Source organism: Gambusia affinis, linkage group LG16 (assembly GCF_019740435.1).
Source record: "Gambusia affinis linkage group LG16, SWU_Gaff_1.0, whole genome shotgun sequence".
Classification (NCBI taxonomy): domain Eukaryota; kingdom Metazoa; phylum Chordata; class Actinopteri; order Cyprinodontiformes; family Poeciliidae; genus Gambusia; species Gambusia affinis.
In genome coordinates this window covers 3918600-3943080 of record NC_057883.1, presented here as the reverse complement: position 1 = coordinate 3943080, position 24481 = coordinate 3918600, and the positions used below count along the sequence as shown (strand labels likewise).

The 24481-nt window shown below is 41.9% G+C and overlaps 1 protein-coding gene across 2 annotated transcripts in view; it reads right to left on the bottom strand.

The window, feature by feature from the left end:
- atrn (attractin) overlaps positions 1 to 24481 on the bottom strand; it is a 145563-nt gene that overhangs the window by 64614 nt on the left and 56468 nt on the right. For both annotated transcript variants that reach the window (XM_044142753.1, XM_044142754.1), the window contains exon 25: positions 17892 to 17953. In XM_044142753.1, the coding sequence (XP_043998688.1) occupies positions 17892 to 17953 (62 nt within the window). The remainder of the gene's footprint in view (positions 1 to 17891; positions 17954 to 24481) is intronic.

The following is a 24481-nucleotide window of genomic DNA, read 5'->3' as shown; positions in this document are numbered from 1 at the left end:
TGTAGCCTAAAGGGCAGCAACGCCCACCACTCACTGCAGAGAGCTGCCTCAAATGTTGTGTTTTCATGCTTTCTCTAAAGCATCACGGAGGTAGCCTACAAGTAGATTGAAAGCACTCTAAGGTTCAGTTTGAAGAAAAATACCCACAGTGCCTAAAATAAATCCACTTCCACAAGCAAAATTCCTTAGCTGGAGTGCTAACGACTGGTGATGAATAGCCTCAGACCCTTGACAGTGACAGCTGAATGGAAAGCAGGTTCCTGCTCTTTAATGTGGCAACTACCACAACAGCAACGTTGACAGTACATGAAGGTAATACAGTACTTGTCCCATCAATCTTGTTGTAAAGCACTTCTATGTCAAGGTAGATCTGATTTGCTGTTATTACGGTTGTAGTGACCAACCAAAATAACACCAAAACGGAAGCAAAATTAAACGTCGGGAATGACAGGCGAGTGTCTTTAGGTTGACACCATGTTGTATCTTTGTTTTAGAATCTTATTTTGAAGCAAGAAAGGACAAAGTTCCCAATTTGATGCCCTTTTGACTCAAGTTAGGACGCAAGAGCGGCATCCTAACTTGACAGAGTCAGCAAAACAAAGAGTGGGTTACAAAAGCATGAAAGAGACCTCCATTTCTTTTATAATGTTTGTGAGGCAGCATTACGAATGAAAAGATAAGGAAAGTAACAGGATGCAACTGATTTCAACATGGTCTGAATACCATGACTGGGTAGTTGGTATCAATGCTATAGTTTGTTTCTGTTTAGCAGCTACCCATTAGACCTAAGAGTTTTTTTTAATAAATACATAAATACAATCCATTTGAGCAAAATATTTAAAAAAAAAAGTAGACTCAACCATGAAATGGATAATGATACAGAGATTGTTTAAACCACTTCTGGGGTTTAGTAAAACTTTGATTTATTTGAGACACACAAAGGAATCGTTTTCAATACTTTTCCTTGGAAATAGACAAGCATAAATGGTTCTAGTCAAAACTGAAATACAATGTCCTAGCCTGATTACATATTTATTAAAACAAACCTTCACTCTACTTTATGAAAACCAAAAAAGTAGTGTACCCTCCTGTCTAATGAGTAGGATGTATCATCACACCTAGCAGAAAATAAAAAGGCACTGATGTTTTGTTTTTTTTTGTTCAGGTGTACCTGACTTGTGTAAAACCTTTAAACCTATTGAGTGCAGCCAGCATTAAAAAGGAAGCATTATGTATTTTACAGGCACATAGTGCAATTTGTGTTTCCAAAATCAAGTTGTTATGAAAATGTTGTATGTCAAATTTGACTTGAAAGAAATTTGACTTTGTAATTTAAAGCCTTGAAAGTGGGTCTCCGTCTCTTTAAGAAGCTCCCTGAACTCATGAAACTCCTCCTCCAGGAACTCAAGACAACTTCACTACACTAGTAACCCTTTAGTAACTCAGGAGCTAGTAACTACGCTCCTTCAGACTAGCCAGCAACAACTAGCAAACACCTACCCAATGTTAGCGAACTAGGTGTTTGCTAACATTGGCTAGTGTAGCTAACCCGCTAACATTGTGGTAGGTGTTTGCTAGTGAGGAGCTGAGTGGGAGAGTCATGTTGAAGTTTGGAAACTGCAGCTCTGAGGAGGAGCTTTAGCTTTTGCACTGATGTATGGTTGCTACGGGAGATTAAAGGGTTTCTCAAATATGCATGACAGAAACAAAGAAAACACTCCAGGTCTGTTTTAGATGAGGAAATAACATTACAACATAATGTAAGCTCAAAAAAGGTCAATTCTACATAATCCTGCCTATTTAAATATGTAGCAGTGTTGGTAATGACGTAATTCAAAACTCTGTTACAGAGAATTTCATACACAAGAATCTGACTGCAGCAGTGTCTTCATGAACTCTATGAGTTTGTTTTAGCTTAATCTTTAAATGGTTGTGAAGTGAAATCTGGTTTAGTTCTTAAGCAAAGAAGGAAACAGCTGGCAAAAAAAGGGCATATGTGTAAACCTGTCACAATCAAATATGGTTAAAAATAATGAATACCGACTGTTTCCAAAGCAGACTGGAGAGTGGAAATGGAGCCAGAGGAAGTGCATTATTGCCACAGGCTGCTTAGGCCAGCGAGGTGAGCTCTGACGTGTCATTGGCTAACCTGACAGCAAGACAACAGCCACAGGGCAAACACCAACACACCGGTTGTGTTGTCCGAAGCCAGCTGCATACTAATCCTCCTTGCTGCTGCTGGCGTTCACTCCAGGGGGGCAAATGAAACCTGCTCACCGGCCAAGCGCCGCTTCATTTTCACCGCGGCTGATAAGTTTTGTTCACTGAACCGTGCGCTGGCAGCAGCGGTTGCTCAGAGGTCCTCTCCGGCACCCTGCTCCTGTCATTGACCCAGTAGCACCTGCAGATAGGCGGCACCTCTCATGGAAAGCCTAACTACCTGGAATAGAACAAGGACCGAAGACGCAGCAGAATACAGATGGCTGTGTAATCCGCGCAGCTTCAGACGCTCTTTTTTTTACCTCCTTCTGCTGTGCACGGAGCTGGGAAGGCGGATAAGGGATCTCGTCTAGGTCTGGTGAAGAAGATGGACAAAAACCGGCATGTCCGAACATTTTTTCATTCACGACTAGAGAGGCAGCGATCTGCCGCCCAGTGGAGAGCATATTCTCACTGGACTCATTTCTATTTGACTGCATCAACATTCCCAACCCTGGTTACAGATGACTTGTTGTGAATGAGATTTTCCACCCAAAAAATGATTTGGCTTAAAAGCAGCTTCTCAATTGGAACTTATTATCCTTTTGGCCTGGAAAAGTTTTTTTCATTCATCTTTTTTGAGATTTACATCATGTTATATTATTCCCTGATTAAAAACATACTTGGAGTTTTGCTTGTTTCACGCATGTTTGAGGGATCCTTGAATCTCCCATGGCAACCACTCAGGGGTCCTAAAAGCTTGCTCTCACAAAGTGCCGCCTATTTCATGGGGTAACATTGTTGTGATGACAGGAAGGAGTAGGAGTTTCTTAAAGAGACAGAGTCCAATTGTAAGCTGTCAAATTATGAAGTCAAACTTCCTTTAACTGATGTTTAATATATATACAGCATTTTCAAAACAACTGAAGGTAACATGGCTACTTGATTGTGCTACAAAATCGCAATGTGTGTTGGGAAAATACATGTGTCAGAATGGTCCATTCAAAGTCTAGATCTCAATTATATTGGAAAGAGTTGAAAACTTTGATTTCAACTACCCAGTCTGGTTGGAATTGAGCAATTCTGGAAACCAGAATGAGCAGATAGACTGTGATGAACTGAATGACCCTTACTTTCCAAACGAAGTCTTGCTAAAAAAAAAATAAATAAAAAAATAAAAATGTTTGGTGACCATAAAACATTGGCTGTCCAAGATGTCAGATTCTAGAGGACATACTAACATGACAAGCAAAGAAAAAACACTGGAGCAAGAATTTTTGCAATAAATAGGGGGAAAAAAAGCAACTGAGGAAAAATAAGGATTTTGAAGTTAAGTTCTCATAAAATGCTTTCCTTAAAGTAAAAAGAAAAAAAAAGATGAAGTTTACTAAGCCTTTTCACCTTCTATACTGAAGAAATAAACAAAGCTGACAAAAAATAATAAAGTGACGATGCGGGACGTCTTTGATATGGCATTCAGACATTTTTTTTTTCTTACTGGGGCTGCAGAAGGAGAAGTGCAGTTTAGTCCGAGGATCAAGTTTGATTGTGCAAGCTTTTCTTTTCCTAGTCCCACACTGCCAACATTCATTTCCACAGAGCAAAGGTCTGGAAACACCTGTGCTCAGTGACAAAGCAGGGAGTAGACACGAGGAAAATACCTCAGCGAGAGTCTTGGCACCATACAGTCATGGCCGAAAGTTTGGAAAATTAAACGTTTGCTTTGTAACGTTAACATTTTTATTGTCGTTTTAACGATTTAACATATTCTGAAAAACTATTACAATTAAGATTCAAACGTTTTCAGTCGTCTATACCCTCGTAACCTTGCAGCAGTCACAGTTGTCTTGTCGTAAAGTCTGACTCTCCTCTTCAGCCAACAGTGAGCTCAGTAGGTTACCAGTGATTTTAGTTGCATTTTTTTTTGTTTGTTTTTTACAGCTTCACCTGTCTTGATGGCTCTACTGCACTCAAACGAAGTTAGCTAAAACACAGATACTCCGAAAGCTAATAAAGCTCTCCGCGTGTACTCGGGTAAACTTAGCATAAAAAAAAAAAAAGCACAAGGTTGCAAAGGAAATTTGTATTAGAGATTTACTGAGCAATTGGCAAGAATTGATTTGAGAGGAGTTGACAGAGAAAAACTCCAAAAAAAAAAAAAAAAAAAAATGAAACGCTTTTGTAATCAAAAAGTACAATATGAGATCCTAAAGACCGCTAAAAATGTGAACTCTTTTTTTTTTCCCCTTTTTTTATGGCTTTAAAAATAGTTAATTGGACCGCTGGTATTGTCAAACTAACAACAAGTGAAGAGACCTCCATCTTCACTTTATTATTTTTAGTCAGCTTTGTTTATTTCTTCAAGACAGAAGGTGAAAAGGCTCAGTAAGCAAGAGAATAGTGAATAACTGAAATCTGCTTGACCACCTCTAAAAATGCATTGAACTGCAGATTCAAATAGTTCAAACTACCTTAATATGCATTAATTACACACAGTGGTAGCTATCTTGCTCTTCACCAGCAGGTAACATCCACAGTGTTCCTTATCTCAGATCTTGGCGGTACAGCCAGTCAGCGCCAAGCAGCCTTGGAAACGCCAGCCAATAGCATGTCAAGCAGCACTGCATCTAGGTAATTAAGCTTCCCAAGTTGCATTTTCTTCTGAATACTTTAAATGTGGTCTACAATTAACACAGATATTTGTTGGTTTCACAGTGAAATTCCTGAATGTTAAAGCACAAATAAACGGGGATCCATTTTACGGGACAATATACACATTGGAAAAGTAAATATGAAAAGTATTTTGAACGGTCTTCCAATATCTTCATATATTGTTCTTAAAGAAATGACTGAAATGGGTCAGAGCTTTACAAAACCAGAGACTGTAAATCAGTCTCAAAAAGTGACCTGCATCACTGACCAAACCTTTGGCCAAGGTCGCACTTGTTCCCTGTGCTCTACCTTCAGCTCCGGTGAGGAGGAGAGAGTGAAAGCTTAAAGTCGAAGAAAGTGGTTCAGCTCATTGATTATTAACCAGCCAAAGACTCATGGACCAATCAGGACAAAGGCTTAGCCATGAGGTACTTCTTAGGCTACCTGCAACCTGAAAATGATGTCAGATACTAAGAAAAGGGAGTTGAAGAAAACAGTAAAAAGGATAGAAATATAAAGGAAGACAGAAAGAGAAGGGTAAGATGAGGAGGGAATAAAGAACGACAGAGCAAACAAAGGGAAAAGCGGCTGAGGTAAACATACAAGCAGTTTCGAAGCAGCAAATGTGTAGATAAAGATTGAGAGAGGAGAAGGAGTGATTCACGAGGGGAGGAAGCAAAAGACTGAGAAGCTGATAGAGGAGGAGAGCAGAGATTCTGGCATTGCACTGACAGCAGAGGAAGTCAAGCACCTGGAGAGGCCCCTTAGGACAGACAGGAAGGTTCTGATGCATGTTCAGGGCCTCTCCGTCTCTCTCTCTCTCTCTCTTTCCCCTCCTCCTCTCTCAGGTGTCCCATGGGGACGAGAGAGCGAGTCTGTCAGTCTGCACCAGAAAGACGCAGCTTAGAGCAAACAACACAGGGTTTGTGTGAGACTTAGTATTTGAAGCAGAAAAGGGAAAAGCTTGGCAGCTTGGCTTCCAGAATATTGACAGTTATACAAATAAGGTTTGCCCATGTCTCATTTATCAAGTTTGTAGAGTAAAGAGAGAAACTGCAGCGGAAAGCTGCTAGCTACATCTGATGCCATAGAAATCAAACTTTAGAGTTAACTTTTCTCTATTACAGACCAAAACTATCAATCTAAGAAATCAGAGAAATCACAAGAATCGAAACCTGAGTAGAAATTTACATAAGGTGGAAACTATCCAAGATTTATTTATTTTTTTACATTTATTTCTCTAACCAGCATCCACAAAATGGTCAAACCTTCTTACATGATAACCCTCAATTCCAGGTCTCCCCCAGGAAGCTTGCTAAGCCCGGTGGTTGGTCAATGAATGGAGAGGAAGTGATGTCGCTTCCCCTGTGTCAAGCCCCATCATACATTTGCAGCTACATCTCCTTGTGTGTACCGGCATTTTAAACATCCCCTCAACACTTTTGAGTCAAAAGTTTGAAATGTCTGCCAAGGTATTTTTGCTTAGTTTAATTGTATGCAGTCCTTTAAATGTCCCGTGAGTAAATATATTTGCCCATTTATCCATAACCACCAGAACATAGCAGAACTCAGATTAATTTCACTCTCTGCTACCGTGGGAGTGAAATTACTTTAATAACCCGAAATTGGCTGGAACGTGCAACATCTCCCCTTTCAGAAACCGTTGGAATTTTTCATATAGTGCAGTGTCACGTATTACGGTACTGCAAGTTTGACTGGATCGTCGCAGATACGTTCAGCCTAGACAAGTTAATCATTTCATTGAAATCGTTGTTGTATCCTGAATTACTGTAGCTACAACCAAGATTCCTGATGTCTTGACTGTTGCGTCCCTTTGGGTCTGTCGCCTTTAAGCAACATTAGGCATTTACTTCCGTATTTCTTTTGATATTCTAGATTAAACCCGTTACCTGTGTTTAAATTGTATTTATCAGCCACAAATAGAGACATTGAAAAAAGTGCATGGTGGTGAGATCTAGTCTTTAAGGGTCTACTGAACCCAGGAAAGTCCCTTGGTCTGCTTGTTTGCTCCAGACCAAAAGCAAACTTTTGTTTTTTTCAGTTGGTGTGTTTTGCTTTCACATTGTGCTTTTTTGCAAGTGGACTCTAATTTGTAAATAAAGCTACGTGGGTGTAGCTCATTGCTTCCACTGGACAGAAATATCGGGGGCAGTACACAACCCCGACCTGGAAAAACTATAGACTATAAACTACAGAAGTCATGCTTATGAACATTTGTGCTGTTTTTACAACAGCAATACAATTTTCAGTGTCAAGTGCAGCTCATGCGATGCAGGTTTGCTTGCCTTACCATAATGCCTAGCAATGGTGGCAAAGAATTGCATATTTCCTGCAGCTGGTTTGGATTGAGACCGGTCTGTGTTCACACCAAAGGCGAACTATACCAGAGCGGTTTGGAAGCGGACTGAGACGACCTTAAAAAGTGGTCCGGTTGATTGGACCACTTGATTGTATTCACACCTGCACAAAAGGTCAGAGATAAAGGGTGAAATGCTCTCCGCTCTGTTCAAAGACCAGAAGAGTTAGGTGTGAAAACGCCCTAAAGAACAATGCAGCGGGGAGGAGTACAGATGGTAGAAAAGAGGTCAACATCATAATCCATAACCAGATTCAGTCTTTCCTATGGGGTCTTTGTGTAGAGCTTCTAAAAAGCGTGAACAACAATAGTGTGGCAGGCTGACATTGAATCATGGCTTTGATTTATATTCACTCTTAGAGTCTTCCACATTCCATCCCTCTGTCAATCACCCGCCTCCCAGCCTGTCAGCGCCGTCGGTGACACTAATCCTGAACGACGTTTATGTACAAACACCAACACATAGTGGAAGGGACGGGGGATCGGACCCGTCTGTGCACGCGTGCGCATGGCGCCGCCGAGTCACAGCCGGGGTCAATGTCACTTCCCTTTGAGCCAATTTCCTGTGATTGATCTCCCTCCAAGTTTGAGGCCAGAAAAGCTTTCAGCTCCATAATGATTCGATGAAAACAAATGCCACGGGAAAATGATATAGTACAATTCGGCGTAAGTTAACAGGTTATAGTTTAATCTGACATCTGGAATTGATTGCATTGGACCCGCCTCACCTCGCTCACTCATGCAGGCAACAGTTAGAATATTTAAAGGAAAAGCCAGTCGATGTAACGCGTGTGACGGAGGAAAGAACATTCCTATAGCCTGAAGGTCACACTCCAACCCAAAATATCCATCTGCCTCCTACCTATAGATGACAATTGAGTGCATGTGTGTGTTTCTGTGAGTGTGTAAACCAAATTGAAGGGATACACCTGAGCAACACACACATACACGTATCGATGCAGCCCTTTGGCGTTCCAAACTGCCATAACATCGCAGAGTTTTCCTTGATTATATTCAGCAGCAGTAATTTTATGTGTCCGTGGGCGGAAAATGAAATGGTAATTTCTTCTGTTCCACTTCACTGACTTTCAACAGGAAACAATCACAATTTAGTCCCAAGCTGAGCGCCGTTCCTTTTCTTAAGTGAGTCGTCGGAGCACTTCATGGCTCCCGAAACCTGCAGCTGCAGAAGGCCGCTGCCGCGAGACGCAGCCTGCGTCTCCGCAGAGAGCCGCACCTTTGACTGACTCAACTGTTCTGCAAAATAACGCACTGCTGCTACAGATTTATTTATTTTATGGTCCTTATAATGAGATCAGCAGGGAAGAGGATTAGGGCCATTGAAAAGTAGAGAAAGAATTCAGACTTTTTCCTCAGAATTTTGATTTTAGTCTTTTGAGATGAAAAGTCAGAATTCTGACTCTTTCTTTTTCTTATTTTTTTTTTACAATTTTGACATATTTCTCAGAATTTTTACTTTTTCCCCCTCTCAGTTCAGCTGTTATGAATATATATATATCAAACATAACATTAAAAAAATGTGACAATTTGATGGCTTAAAATTGGCCTCTGTCTCTTTAAGAAGCTCCTACTCTGTCTTCAGCATGTCATCACAACAGTGCTATCCTGTTCTTAGGAGAGTGGGACTGAAGTTGCTCAGCAGGTGTGCCGTTCCAAAAAGGGTTTGCTAATAGCTGCTGGCTAGTCTGGAGGAGCTGAGAAGGGAGGGCTGCTCTGTGAGGCTCGTCTTTGTGGAAACTGGCAGCGGTTTCTGAGAGGAAGCATTTAGGCATCCCTGAATGGTTGCCACGGGAGATTCAAGGATTTCTCAAACATGAATGAAAGAATCAAAGCGACACTCCAGGTTTGTTTTTGAAGAGGGAATAACACGACGACATGATATAACACAAAAAAAAAGTCAACTTTACATAAATATCGCCACTTTAAAAACAGGCACAGCAGAAAATGCGTCCAGTGAAGCGTCATCCAGTGCATGATGGTTAGCATGAATGATTCATTTCTGGTGACACTTACAGTACCGCACTGAGCACACAGCAAGGAAAAGCAAGCTGGTAAATGCTTTATAGAGCCCACTGAACACTCAGGCTGCTTACATGCACAGCAGTTTTTCAATATTAATCACTTTAAGACCTCACTCTGAGGAAGACTGCTTGGAAATAAAAACGGCCTTTTCTTTTACACCAGGACATAAACAAGGCCGCAGGTGGAGAAAACACTAAGCAGATTGTCCATACTGTAAGATTATTCTTATTTTTTTTTTTACATCTGGTGATACATTACTGCGCAAGAACGCCTGACTTTCACATCAATGCTCCCAAGGTCAATTTTTTGAATAAATTAAGAACAAGGACATGCTTTAGGGCTAAAGAACTGGGTAATACTTTGCTTTTTTGGCAAATAAATTCATGGAGTCACTTAATATTTTTGATAGTGTTGATAAATATGAACTTTACATTCTACAATTCCTGATCATCAAATTGGTAGCATTACTAATGCTACTAATTAGCATTAATCCTACTAATCTTCAATTTTTGCAAAATTGAGGAAATTACTTTGAATTTTGCCGTTTCCACCAATCATTTCTGAAGCAATACTGCAAAAACAGACGAGCGAAACTGAAAAGGAGGAATTATGGAGAAGGACCAATGAGAAGTTAGAGAAGGAGGATAATATCCACAACTCCAATGTCTCTCTAGCCATGTCTCCAGCTAACTGCCATGTGAATTTTGAGCAAACTTTTAAAATATCGCAAAAAAAAAGAAAATGCCAAGTATGAGTTTTTCCCCATCCACTGGTTTGAAGTAAATCAACCAGGCTGAGTTCAGAGTAATTTTGTCAGATGTTGATGCTACACACATGATAAACAAGATGTAGAGGTTGTAACCCAGCAGGGACCAAACATCTTAGAAAAACAGAGAGTCCGCATATTAAAACTTTCTCTCTTTAGCACATTAACTCTTTTTCAGGAAAGCAAAAAAAAAAAAAAAAAACAGTCTCAACCAACCGTAAAAACCTTCTTTCATAAAACCGAGGAAATTATTTGGGATTTGGTTGTTTCAATCAATCTCTTCTACTTCAAAATGTGCATAAAAAATGTTGAAAGATACATTCTAACCATGACAGAAATTTAAAGATGAGCGGCAAAAGCACATGAAATGGGTTAGCAGTGCGTGGCAACAACTGATGGCGTCATCCAGGACTGTGTCTGGCTGCGTTCACATTCACCATGGAAACACAATGTTTAAGACATTTAATTTCTCTTTGGGATGGACAAAAAAAAAAGGATTTTTTAAAATTTCATTTAACTAAATTAAATTCACACTGGATCAAGTCCAGGAAAAAAAACATTTTGAATGCTTTTTTATCTTTTTTTATGGATTCATTCTTATAAAGAAATCAAAATCGGCTAAAATTCGCACCAAGTAGTTCAAAGCTTTACAGAAACTGAAGATCAGAAGAAAAAAAAAAAAGAATTGCTGATCAATTTATTTCTAAAGACATTCAAAAGGATTGAAATGCTGCAAACTGGTGACCTGAAAAATCTAACAGACCAAATATTCCTGACGCAGAGAGGAGAAAATTAGCCCGAAGTGAAATCTTTTCTTCATGGAAATTCAAGTCAAATATCTCTGAGGGGTGAATTTAAATCGTCTTGATGTCAGAGGCATGACTCATTAATATCAATGATTCTCAGCCACCCACACATCAACCCCGACTCGGTTATGGGTCGGGCAGTCGACTGGCTGCCTCTCTTAATGCCTCATCCCCAACCGAAACGACATCTTCCCGCTGTGGAGAAACCAAATGCGCAAGTCGCTCTCTCCATCGCCGCGGTAACGCGCTGCAGTTTGAGTCAAACAGTCAGGTTTAAATGTCTGCTGGATCTCAATAATTGATCCGAATGTGCAAGTCGTTTTCCAGTGTTTGAGAGAGGCTCGGCGCCGCCGACTCCCACGAGCGGTTCTGTCGTGTAGCTGCAGGTGCAAAAGGCATGTTGTCAGTGACCCGATAAGACAAGGATAACAGATGAACGCTGAAGCTTCTCCTTTTTTTTTTTTTCTGTCTTAAATCAAACAAATGCAATGAAAGGATCAAACTGACAGGCTGTAGCAACGATGCATAACAACGAGAGGGAACGCTAAAACCCGAGTGTTGCCGTGTCAACTCAAGGGCCTTGCATGTACTTGAGGAGCTGTCATGCACCAAAAAATAAATGAGGGGTGGAAGTGCCCACCGGAAAGCATAAGTTATTTTAATATTAGTCGTACACGCAGCACAGATGTGGCGCTCGGCTCTCGGGGGACGGCAAATTTTCTGGGCCATCAGGCTGCGGCGCAGTACCCGCTATTACAAGGTTAAATCCCAGTTTCAGTGAGTAAACATACTGGTCCCCACATGTGGTGATTGTTCTGGAACAATAGTTCAGACACTCTTTGCTTCTGCTACCTTGATGTCTCAATCAGAGAGAGAAAAAAGCTCAGGACAGAAGTTAAGAGAGTTCTTTTTTTTTTTACAAGGTTATACACCGTTAATCATAGTTTGCAATAAAAAAAATAATTCTCCATTTGAAGGGCTACAGCTCCTTTTCTGAGCAGGATCTTACAGTGCTTTTATGTCATTTTGTTAAATCATGTAGTTCCAATGCTTCTCGGTGGATAAGATCGTTTTCTACTTCAATCAAACTACAGTCTGTTTGCCTACAAAGTCCAGTTTGTTTGGGGAGGTGTGAATGAGTCTGGTCCGCCTGAAAACTCAGGTCTTCGTTCAACTAAATGCATTGAATGGATATGTGAATGCCAAGTGGTCCAGACACCGCTCTAAAAGCAGGAAGCAGGCTAAAATGCAGGGAATTCTGGGTAGATACAACCAAAACAAACACGTGTCTCCGGCGTTAGCTGGAGAAATAGTTTGAGGACTGAATTCAAATGGCGACACACACTGCATTTATATACCTGCCCGAAAACAGCGACTCTGAACGCAGCCCCATTGATTGATCCAGCACTACACTTGAGAAAACTCAAGCGTTTTTACTGGTTTTTGTTTCTAAATTAAGCTGATTAAAAGCAAAACTTGTTCTTCCTCTGGACCACCAATCAGTCGATACTGAAACAGAACCAGGTAAACAGTAACAGCGTTGGTCCATTTGAATTCAATTCTGTTTAATTATCTGGCCTCAAATTGAAACAGATGTCATCTGTAGTATCATCAAATAGATCCAATTTATTTCTTCAGGTAAACAGAATCCAGATTGGCTCAAATTAACTCAGATTAAACTGAACACTTTCTTTTAAGATCCAGTTACTTTAAATATAATTTGATTTTAAAAGTCGTACAGTAAAATCAAACTCTGCTGGCCAAAACAAACGATGTATTAGCACCCCTCTACGTGTCTCTGGAGACCAATTTAATTTGCATCTTTAGCTAACTGTGTCTTATCTGTAGAGATAAACTATTTAGAAAACCTAACTTACTCTTTGAAGTAGAAGAAAGCGAAGCTTGAACAACTTCAAAATCAGGTCAAACGTTTCCATTGTGGGGATGCATAGTTAAAATGTAGCATTTTGCTCTTGTGGATTCCTCCTTCAAGCAGTGTGGAGTTGCGTCGCTCAGAAATTCATCATTCAGGTCACTTATTACTTCAGAGCGTGCTAACATTAGCAATCATGTTTTAAATTTCAGACTGAGTTGGTGGGAAGAGAGAAAGGAGGGGAGAAAAAAAAAAAGCTCAGGAAAACATTTCTGCTGCACTTTTTTTTTTCCCCCACAATTCTCTAGGGCATTTTTTTTAATTTTTTTTTTTTACTTTTTTAGCATCTAGAACGAAAACCGAACAAACCCCCCCCCCCCCCAAAGTGGCATTTCAATTTCAACAACTGCAGAGCTGCGGTATGAAGCGGCTGGACAGCTGGGTGTGAATATGTGAATGCATCTGTGCGCTGCTAACACGGATGTTTAGTTCATCTGTTTTTGCGGCTGGCGGACGCTCGTGGAGCTGGGAGGGGAGACGAGGAGAGGGAGAGAGAGAGAGAGAGTTTCTGCTGGTGCTGCAGATAACAGGATGGCACCACCTTCATCTGTCCCTGCGGGGGAGCAGCGGCGCACAGAGAACCGGAGCTCACGGTGAGAAGGCGAGATTAGGAAACGGAAAACGTCGGAGCAAAAGCGAGCAAACAATTTTTACGTTAATTAGCATCCCTCACCGCCCCCGCAACACAAACAACACGGCGCCCAAAGACGCATAGGCAAACGGGGACGGGAAAGGGGGGTAGTGGGGCTTGCTAACTTTAGGCTCTCTTCTCATCGGTGCTGAATCAGTGACAGCCGGCAAAATAAAAAATAAAAAAAGCAAGTCAGAGAGGGAGTGGCAGGTTGGGAGAACAGAAAATGGGGGCAAAGGGGAAAAAAAAATTGTGGAAAGAAAGCAGAAGGGGAGGAGGAAAAAAGGAGACCCGGAGATCAAAAGAAGATGGAGAGGAGAACAGGAAGGAGGCGCTGTGAATGGGAGGAAGTGAAGATGGTTGACATGGAAGGAAAGGCTGAACCTTTTTTGTTTGTTTGTTTGGTTTTTTTTTTACTTTATCAATTGTTGTCAAGTCGGCCGCCAACAGCGGGCACAACTTGTTCACAACAACTGCTGACAAAACGATTCGGTGCCAGCAGGTGTGTAAATACGCTGGCATCATCAGCGGCAGCTAAGAGCAGCATCGGTACAAAGTGACAGAGATAGGTCACCTTAAACGCTGATCGCTTTCAAAGCTCAAGCTTTTCTTCAGGCGGAAACATAGCTTAAGATAAATGGTTTGGAAAAAGAAGTCATATCACTGTCACTTTTTGGGATTTTGTCATGTGACAACCACAGGCAGTAATGTTTTATGGCTGTGCTTTATTAGAGCAGCTGAAAAAGAAAGGCAAAAAATTAGAACAAAAACTGAATAGTGTGGCATGCATTTGTGTTGGGGGTACGCAGACTGCAGTTTGTTGGCCGATCACCGACTGTCTGCCCTAAGGATGACAAATTTGGCTGATACCATTTTTCTTTTTTTTTTCTGAAAATTTGCAAAACACAGTATCAAAATTGCTAGGTTGGCAACAATGGGCAGACTATTGTAACGGTAGGCAGTCAATCAGCCCTCTCTCTTGGGGAAGACCAAAAAGGGAGAGTGACGAATCCATGAAATCATTGGCCAATCAGCGATCCCCCAAAATTAAGAAAATCTCAGCCAATTTATCGGCCAACTAATTTGTTGGTGCGCCCTTTTGTCTTATTTTATACAAGTAAACCTTGAAAACATGAGGCGCAACCTGCTTTAGAAAGCAACAACATGGTAAAACATGCTATTGTCATTTCAATTTAGATAACCAAGTAGCAGAAAGTAAAATATTGGACAGTAGCTGTGACATATTAACAGGAATGGCCATCCTGGGTTCTCTTTTTCCCCTCTTTGCTTTCCTTCAAAATTAGCCAACATGCCATTTCTTTTCCAAAGATACTATCATTATCATAAAGGGCATCAGTAGGATGTTGACCGACAGTAACATGCTCCACTCACTATGAAAAAAAACATAAAATGCCATCAGTCTTATGTATCACCAAAATGTTGTCAAACACCAACTCATTCCATTCAGTTTATTAGGTTTAGTTTTTAAATCAAAATCAACTAAGATTTGAATTTTAGCTAAGATGCTAACATTAGCACCAGGGCTATGGCCAGTATGTTGATCTGCAGTAATATACTCCATTCAGTATGAAGAAAAAAAAAAACAACGTTAAAGCTAATACTAGCTAAAATGCTAAAGCTAGCTTAAATGTCATTGTGCTAGCTCACTATTTTTTTGACTGACTCATTATAAACACGTGTGGCATTTTAGTTTTGACTTCTGTCTCCTTTGCCTTCTTCTACACGTTTGCTTCACTTGATTTCATTTAGAGGAACCAGTGTAAAGGAGTAAGTACAAATATACACCTCATACAAAATGAAAATCATGCTAGTTTTCTTCTTACTTCAGTTATTCATCACTTTGTGTTTGCGGATGCAACATGACAGACTGTAGATAAAGGAGAGAGGGATGAATACATAAATGGTAAATGGTTCCACTACGTTTATACCATGAACCTCAGCAGAGAGAAAGATTCTTTGTTGTGGCCACAGCGTTTATAAATGGCTGCTCACAAAAAGTAATCTAGTGAATCCAGAAAAACAAGGAGAAAAAAAAAATGTGTCCTGTAGTTCTCTTGTGGGCAGCAAGCACACAAAGGAACACACTTGTAGGACACCAGAGAGAAATCACACACATCCAGTCAACCACAATGCGGACACTGTTGTACTTATGGTCCAGTTCATTTTTAAAATCAATAACACATTACAGCAATTCCTGCAGATGTACAATTCAGGCTGCCCAACAACAACAGCAGCAGCAGCAGCAGCGACAACACACGCACATTTTCAGACCTCCTCCAGAACAAGCACATCCATAATTACAAAGCACCCCGGACTTATAATATGTTCAGATTTAGCACACTACATAAAAATCATGTAGGAAATCTGCTCCAACAACCATTTTTGTGTTGCTAAAAAGCAGCAGTAGGCAGTTCTGAAGCTGTCATCTGCAGTGTTGAGGCAAGACTCCTGACTCACGCTCAGTTCCACAGAGGTGCACAACCTTCCTGCTTTCATTTCAATCTTTCCACGCTCATCAGCAATGTTTCCTGCTGCAGCAGGCAGTTGTTTCCAGGGGAAGAAGAAAAAGAAAAAGCTGATAAACACTCTGCATTCTACCTGCTGGGGGAACCTGGTGCCTGGCAATGGAGAATGGTTGGTTGTTCAGCGTCTAAATGAGGCTAAAAGCAGCGCAGTTGCAAATGTATTTATAAGTCTTGAAACTTTTTCACAATCTGTCGTGTTACCACAACCAACTCGTTTGAGCATTTTTAAAGTTGTAAATCTGAAGCAAGTGGCCTGCATTTGTCCTCAGTCCCCCGACTAAAGGTCTTCGACATACTTTAGCCCTTTCTCCATTGTCATGTCTCACTCCAGCTGTTCAATTTCTGGGAATGTGGAAACGTGAGAACTCTGTGCGCACGCAGAAGCTCTGGTCGACCTTCTGAAGGTTCAGTTTTCCATGTGTGACCGTGGGCAGCCAGCTTCTCCAAAATCTCTGTCAATTTTTTTGATGCAGGTTGTCCCATCCAGTTGACATGGTATCCACAAGTACCACCTTCACTTGTCCAGTGACACAACTCCACAGGCCAGTCAACGAATGCAGTCTGCTGCCAGTCAACGAATGCAGTCTGCTGCCACTCAACGAATGCAGTCTGCTGCCACTCAACGAATGCAGTCTGCTGCCAGTCAACGAATGCAGTCTGCTGCCACTCAACGAATGCAGTCTGCTGCCACTCAACGAATGCAGTCTGCTGCCAGTCAACGAATGCAGTCTGCTGCCACTCAACGAATGCAGTCTGCTGCCAGTCAACGAATGCAGTCTGCTGCCAGTCAACGAATGCAGTCTGCTGCCAGTCAACGAATGCAGTCTGCTGCCAGTCAACGAATGCAGTCTGCTGCCACTCAACGAATGCAGTCTGCTGCCAGTCAACGAATGCAGTCTGCTGCCACTCAACGAATGCAGTCTGCTGCCACTCAACGAATGCAGTCTGCTGCCACTCAACGAATGCAGTCTGCTGCCACTCAACGAATGCAGTCTGCTGCCAATCCAATTGCTTGCGTGCAATACCTAGCTTTCACCACCATTTTTAAATTTTTTTTAAAAACGGGGGAAGAACCGCGCTGGATCTGCAATTGGAGATTAATCTGGCCAAGGTTGACTACTAAGAACCGATGAAAGCCTGTGGACAAGGGACTTTTGACATAAACCGTGGCAGTGTGGCTTTGGCTGTATGTCTGGTGTCACTTTTCAGCTGGAAGGTGTAACTCCATCTAGTCCATCTGCCCATCAACTCTAGGCATGTAGGCAGTGGAACAGTAGTGCTACCACCACGTCTCCATAAGGATCACAATATTGTATTGGCTGAAAGACAATCGGTATTAATCTTTTGGATTACAATACAGATAAATTTAAAAGTGTGTTTGTGTGTGACGTAGGAGACAATGTCCTGTCTTGAATTTGTTTGTGGATGCCAACAGCTAACCAGCAGCTGGAAACCAGTCAGTCACATTAGTTTCTCTCAGTAATTTCAAAAGATTTTTTTGCCAACTTGTTCTCACCACACTAAACACACACGGAGGTTGAACCCTTAAAAAAAAAAAAAAACACTTAACCACACATTACACATCTCAGAAAAGTTAATTTGTAGCACGTTAACGCTTCTTTAGAATATCACTCATGTTAAATAATCAGAGCTGTGAGAGCGGGGAGGATTTAAGAGCTCAACAAGTGGCTGTAGAAGGCAGGGAACGAAGTGTCTCGACTCTGGGCTGGATTAAGATGGTCCGAAAAGATTCTGCTTCTTGACCAGATCTTATCTGAAAGTGGCTGACTAAAATGGCGCTGACATTTTCCTTCCTAGCCTTTTGAAGCCGGATGGAGTGCGGATAAACTGACCTGTCACCTACAGTCAGTGTGGGGAATGTGTGCTGCCAGGGACTCACGAGTCTCCAAGCTTCATGTGTGTGCGTGCTGTGCTCACCTGAAGAACGTGACAAAGAACTGCACCAGGTCCATAAAGTTGCTGTGCTGGGAGAAAGCAATCTGTTAAAAAATAGAAAAAGGTGGAGAGAGAGAGAAAAAAAACCCAGTTAGAAATCAGGTGGAACAAGGGAAATGTTACAACAAGAGGTTAGATGACATACATACAGATAGATAATGCCAGTTATTGCAAACACTTGATGGCAGATGCTTGGGTTGTACAACCAGTCATTAGCTTCACTTAGGGTTTGAAAAGTTTCTTTCCCTTAATAAATTAAATCATTTTAAAATAAATAATTTTTATTTACTGCGGTTATTTTAGTCTGATATTAAGTCTAAATCATTTAAGTGCCATGCAAAAGCAAAAAGGAGAAGAATATGCAAAGGGGAAACGTTTTTTCACACCACTGTATGACAAACTACAAACATAGGTTCTCAAAGCCGCGATGTGAAGATTGTTTGTTGTGACTAATTTGTGGTTCATGTTTCCAAGTGGTTGTGATGTGTCAGTAACGTTACGCAGTGTTGCTATAAGCCTTTCTTTATTTCCTTCAAACTTCTCCAGCGCAGCCACTGAAGGCTCTGAGTCAGTTGATCTGATGCTCCAAACCAAACATGTCAACTAGACAACAAGCCGGCAGCGCTGTCTTTCAGCAACCCACAACCTGTCTGAGAAAATAAAACCTGAAAATGAATGAATGAATAAACTTCATTCCTGAATACGTGGGCAGAAATATTCTCCATGTAATCATCACAAGTGCCCCTGCTTCAACGACACCCTGTCTTAATCAAGGTTGCCAGGGGCAACGCATGCAGAGTCGTTCCACCTCCCCGCCCCACTTTTCCCTCCTACAACCTCCTACCTTCACCTCAAAGTGCCTCACGGTGAACCGACAACCTGTGACGACGCAACACTGCCCCTCTCTGGCATCCCAAGGGTACTGCGCCCACTTCATGAGAGCCCAGTTCTAAACACAAACTTTTGTGAACCGAAATGACATTTCTGGGCCATGCTCGCATCACCACTGCTGCTTACTATTCACCATAAAGGCTGAAGTTGGCATACAGATCTGAATGACCAGAGTCTACAACACCCTTAAATAGGTACGAGTGAACAAATGAGAGGTGATGAAACAAGATCAAGACGGTTGTGTGTTGATAGGTGCACAAGTGTTTTATTTGCACGTAATCAGCACTATATGGATCACCAAAGTGCAGTCGGTGGTTGCTGATGAGCTTCAGATCCTCAGAGAGACAATTTTCCTCCAGTCTGTTGATCACTGAAAATAACTTCAGAGGTGTTGCTAGGCTCACTGAGAACTTTCAGAAAGATGTCAACATCAAGGAGGAGGCTGGGGAAATGTCAGCTAACTTGTTAGGCGTCTAATTAGAAAAAAAAAAAAAAAAGTACCAACACTGCAAGCACTATAGAGTTAATCTCTTGACAGACAAAAAAAAGACTAAATGGCACGTGGGAAACCACAAAGAGTTCAAAATTTAAGATGTATACTGACTGAGCAAAACAATGTGTTAAAAGAAAGCAGGAACGCTAATGCGTCATCACATGAGCAGAACCTATCTGAGAAATACTTCAAGCCTTGAACAGCTCAGAGAATATCATCTTTACAAAGAAACCTTCTCATTTATATAGAAAAAAACGGGAGTCAAATCAATCCATTCACACCAGACTGATGCAAATTCTAAAAGAAATTTGATCTCAAGAAACTCAGCCGAATGCATCAAGTTCCTGACTTTCCAGCAATTGCTCTTCCAGAGCAAGCACAGAGTTAACTTTGAAACAATCCGTCAAGCTGACAATGAGTGGAGCGATAATGGAAAGGACAACTCCACTTTAACAGGAAGAAACCTCCAACAGAGCCTGGGTAATGTGAGCAGCCATCTCAATCAATCAAGCAAACTTTACAGAGCACAAAGTGATTTACCGAGGGGAAGACCAGAAAGTTCCTCAAGAAATGATCAAAATGATCAACTTAAGTAAACCGACAACACAAGTATTCACAGGTGAAACAACAATGAGAGTAATTAATTAGGAGGTGTGGAAATACTTTTTTTTATTAGAGCAGTAAAAATTCTGAAGATACATGTATAAGTAATACATAACGTTAAAGAGAAAAGTTAAAAAAAAAAGAAAAAAGCATTAATTGGAGAGTAAGCTAAGAGACACGGGAGAAGTTGCTCCACTTCCTAAATATGGCTGAAAGAGAGGCAAGAAGAAACCTTGTTTAGCAAGACCTACTCAAAGTCCTATTTGCCACAATTTATGTAGGGGACGCAGCAAACGTGTTGGCAAAGTTGAGCTAGTCTGATGAGGTAGTCAGAAACTACCTGAAACTAAACTTTTCTGACTAACTTTACAAAATGCAATGTTTGGAAGATAAACCTTGTCCTTCAGGTTTAAGTCGTGTATAACTACTAAGATGAATAGCTGGATATTGGAGGTCAGTGTCGGCTCTCTGGATGCCCACCTGTTCTTGAGTTGGATGAAGGGGACTCTTACTTTGTCAGTTCTTGCCTCTGCAACTACATTGTTAAACCTTGCTAGTCGATGATGGTAGGTGAAAGACTGTACTACTTCCAGAGGACTTTCATTTAGGGTGATTGGGTTGATGCTATTGGGAGTTGATTTTAAGGATGTTAGTTTTCTCCTTATGGATGATAAGTCCTACCAATGCACAATACACCAGTCTCCTCTTGCATTTGCTGCTGGTTGTGGGAGAGAGCTGTGACCGTCTACTGAATTCCATTCCTGTGAAATTTTCATGACCCAGTCAATGACGATGAGGAAGACAAATGGGGACAACAAGCCTCCTTGTCAAACTCCATTTTTGGAAGCTGTTGATATGTTGACCTTTGTGGAGCAATCTAAAGGTTATGCCCTCATAGCTGGAATATCGTAGTACTGGAGAAGCTTCCATAGGACCTTTCGATCCACACAGTCAACGCTTTCGTGTAGCTTCGTGCATCTATGCAGCGTTTGTCTTTCCTAATGCTCGTCTTCACTGCTCTGTGGTTGTTCTTTTTAACCATTTTCTCTCATTCTCGGTCATTGTTCACTCAGCCGTGAACAATGATGTTTCTTAATTCCAAACACTTTTCCACAGACACTTCTCTGTGTCTCTTTACCAGTCTGCCAATTTGTCTGTATACTCCTTTTTTCCTTTTGCAATTTCTTGTGTTGCTTTTTTAGCACCTCATTGTTGTCCTTTAACTGAAATCCAAGCTCCTCCCTGGCGCTGATGGCCTTTAGGTCGTCTGTCATAATACTTCACTCTACCATGTGTTGTTCTTATCCAATTCTTCTTCAAATTCAACTGCATGTTGGCTACTACTAGGTGGTGGTCAGATGCCACATCCGCTCCTCTTCTAACTCTTATGTCCTGGAGGGGTCTTCTAAACTTCGTGATAATGCAGAAGTGGTCCATCTGTGACACTGTCCGGTCATAAACAAGTGTTTTTTTCTAAACACATAGCAATCCTGTGACAAAAAAATAATGTTGGCGTCTGGAGAAGAAAACAGATCAAGGAATACCAGCAGGACTAAGCTCAAATCGAGAGCTACAGGAGAGCGGTTCAGATCACAGCTCCTTGAATGCAACAACCATGTATCAACTTCCCTCAGTCTCTCAATTATGCACCACTTTGTTCTGCTCTCTCAGGTAAAATGCCAGCAAAACACAAAGTTTGTGGTCGGGACATGACGAAATGTGAGAAAGGTCGAGCATGAATAATGAAAATGAGATTCATCCCGAGACTTTATGAATAAATACAGCTAAAGCTTTAAATTATTAAAGAAAACCTTGTTGGCTAGGGCCCTGGAACTGCTTATTCCTTGTGACAGCCGCCTTAAAGAGCCACACACTGCTCCGAGTGATTAGATGTACACAAGTCTCACCTACGACAACTATGAACCTCTGAAGGAAAAGGCCTTCAAAGGCCACGAACAGCGCCCCTGGGTCATGTCATCACTGCCTGACTCGATTTCAGAAAGTGCAAGCAGGCTGCCATGCTGACAGCACGTTTGAGAACAGCTATTGTTGTGGCTAATCTCGAGTGTCAGCCGTGTTCAACAGGCGAGCATGAAGCCCAGGTGGTGCTCCTCTTGCGTGCCCGCTAGAGAAAGATGCCCTATAGGACGTGTTGCTGTAGGGTATCAGGAAGGTAAATATTCAATATCCTTTTAATGGCTTCTAGCAGCTATTTCATCTACACCGGAGCTTTGGCAGACAGCGACGGTATCGACGGGGAGCGACTCAACAGGTTGTGTAAAAAGTAAATAGATTAGGAATGAAGGTCACAAGGAAGAGAGAGAAAAAAGAAGGAAAGGACATATAAGGAAAATATAGTAAAAAAAAAAACAGGTAAGGAAGGCGAGACAAAGTAAGAAGTGAAGAACAATAGGAAGAGATGAAAGGAAGGAGAAAAAAGGAAAGTAGGCTGTAGACAATAAGGAAGTCAACAGGGAAGCGTTAGAGGAATTAATGTTCACAATTAGAGCTTCAGGTTAGCACAGCTAACTAGGTAATTAGTGATGAAAAGACATTTAAGAAGCTATTTGAAAAGGTCATTGAGAGAAAGGAAGTGAGAGTTACCCATTTTCCGCAGGTAACAGGAAAGCTAAACAGAGCTCACCAAAGCATTCTGCTTTATTTTTTAAAGCGTCGAACGTCCATTAAACATGCCGGATCTGAAAGCATCGGAGGCCTTTTTGAAATGAGAAAGGTGCCGTAAAGGCCTACCTTCTGCAAATATACACAGCTACTGGCCTGTTAGTAATGCTAACCATGCTAACTGGGCTAATGACTAATGCAATATACCACAGGCGGATCCAATTACTATTTTAGCATTTGTATTTTTAAATGAGGGAGTCAAAGCTTTGCAAAATCAGACAACACTCTGTTTGGTGCATCCAAACTCGCCAAGACCACCAGGCTTTTCTGGGGGAAACCCTGTAAATATGTATATAAATATACACACATTTTTTGTGTTTTTTACCAGTACTATTTTTTTCTTTCCTCAAATTACGACCTAGCTTTACTCGCTCTCTGCACGCTGACAAAGCCACCACTCGTGCTGCCCCTCCTCTCAGATTGCTGTGAAGCACCAGGCGTCCACAGGCAGCCCAGATAAACACTCCACAGCTCCACAGAGTGGGGCCCAGCCAGCCCACTGCTGCAGCTACTGCTGCAGCTACTGCTGCTCCTCCGCAGCGGGGCATCAAATTAGGAGGCTGTTCTAATCTCCACCATATCATGACATGTTCACCAAGGCACAGAACAGGAGGATCACAGCTCTTTAATGTAATTAGTCTGGGATTTGTGTTTAATTACAAACATCATTAAATACAGATCTATTCTTCATCAGGGGTGAGGGAAGAGGAAAAAAAATAGAATCAAGGGGAACTCTTGGCTGACTAATTTCACCGCAATTGATTTTGTTTTTATGATCCGATTTGCTCGACACAGACGATGATGACATGAAAGAATTCAATCTCATCTTTTGATGTCGGGGAGGGCAAAACAAAGAACGTATTTTTTTTGTGAGAAATGCCGGCGGTTTAACGAAACTGGCAGGTGGTTCGGTCGCAAAACTGGAAAACGCATGAGCTGCTATTCTTCCAATTTCCGAGCACGTGAAGAAGAACGGAGTCGGTGTGTGAGGAACGTAAGCAGAGAGTTGTGTTAGAAGCCTGGAGAGTGGGGTTTGGCTTTCCGCACGCGGCCGTCTCTGAATGAAGCATGTGTTCCAACTTAACATTCCACTTTGCCCTTCGCTCCTTCTCGGTCCGCCGCTTTTCCGATCTGTGCCGGAGGCAGCCGCCACCTACGATCATACGCGGAACAAGTCCAGTAGCAGGTCAGCAAAGGCGAGAGGAGCAGAGAGGAGGAAATGGAGGGCTGTTAGTAAGCGGCGGAAAGTGGTTTGAGACGAGCAGCGGCGCGAGGAGGAGGAGGAGGAGAGGTGGAGAGGTTTACCTCAGCGCTGGGTGAAAAAGTCCTGCGCTCTTTTGGTTTCAGGAACAGGGGGGTGATCTTCTACATGATCCCACCCAGTAAGACAGGAGATGAAGTGGATCAGAGCTGGATGAGAGGAGGAAATGCAGCGGGGCGGCGACGTAGACCACCTGGGCTTCTGAAGCTGAGAAAGACCTAAAATCCCCTCACACTGAAGCTGAGCGTAGAAGATGGAGGCAGGATTGTGGTCCCCCCCCCACTGGGCAGGCAGAGGGGGTCTGCACGGTGTGACCAGTCACATCACTCAGAGCTGTTCCGGATGGAACGCCGTCAGGGCGGACTGCCGGGAGCGCCTCGCTCTCCCACCACACCGCACAAGCCTGCTAACGCTAACGCTAACCGGGTCGACGTTCAGAGCCGACATCAGAACCACACAGGAACAATCCTCAACATCGCAGCTGAACATGGAGACATTTATATTGTCTTAGGATCCATAAGGCTAAAACCCGTCAAGTCTGAGCTTTTCATATTCATCTTAGCCTGTATTGATATTTATTTTTAACTGAGAAAATATCTTAAACAAACATCAAACCTGCTATGAAAAGCATTAAGCTTCTGG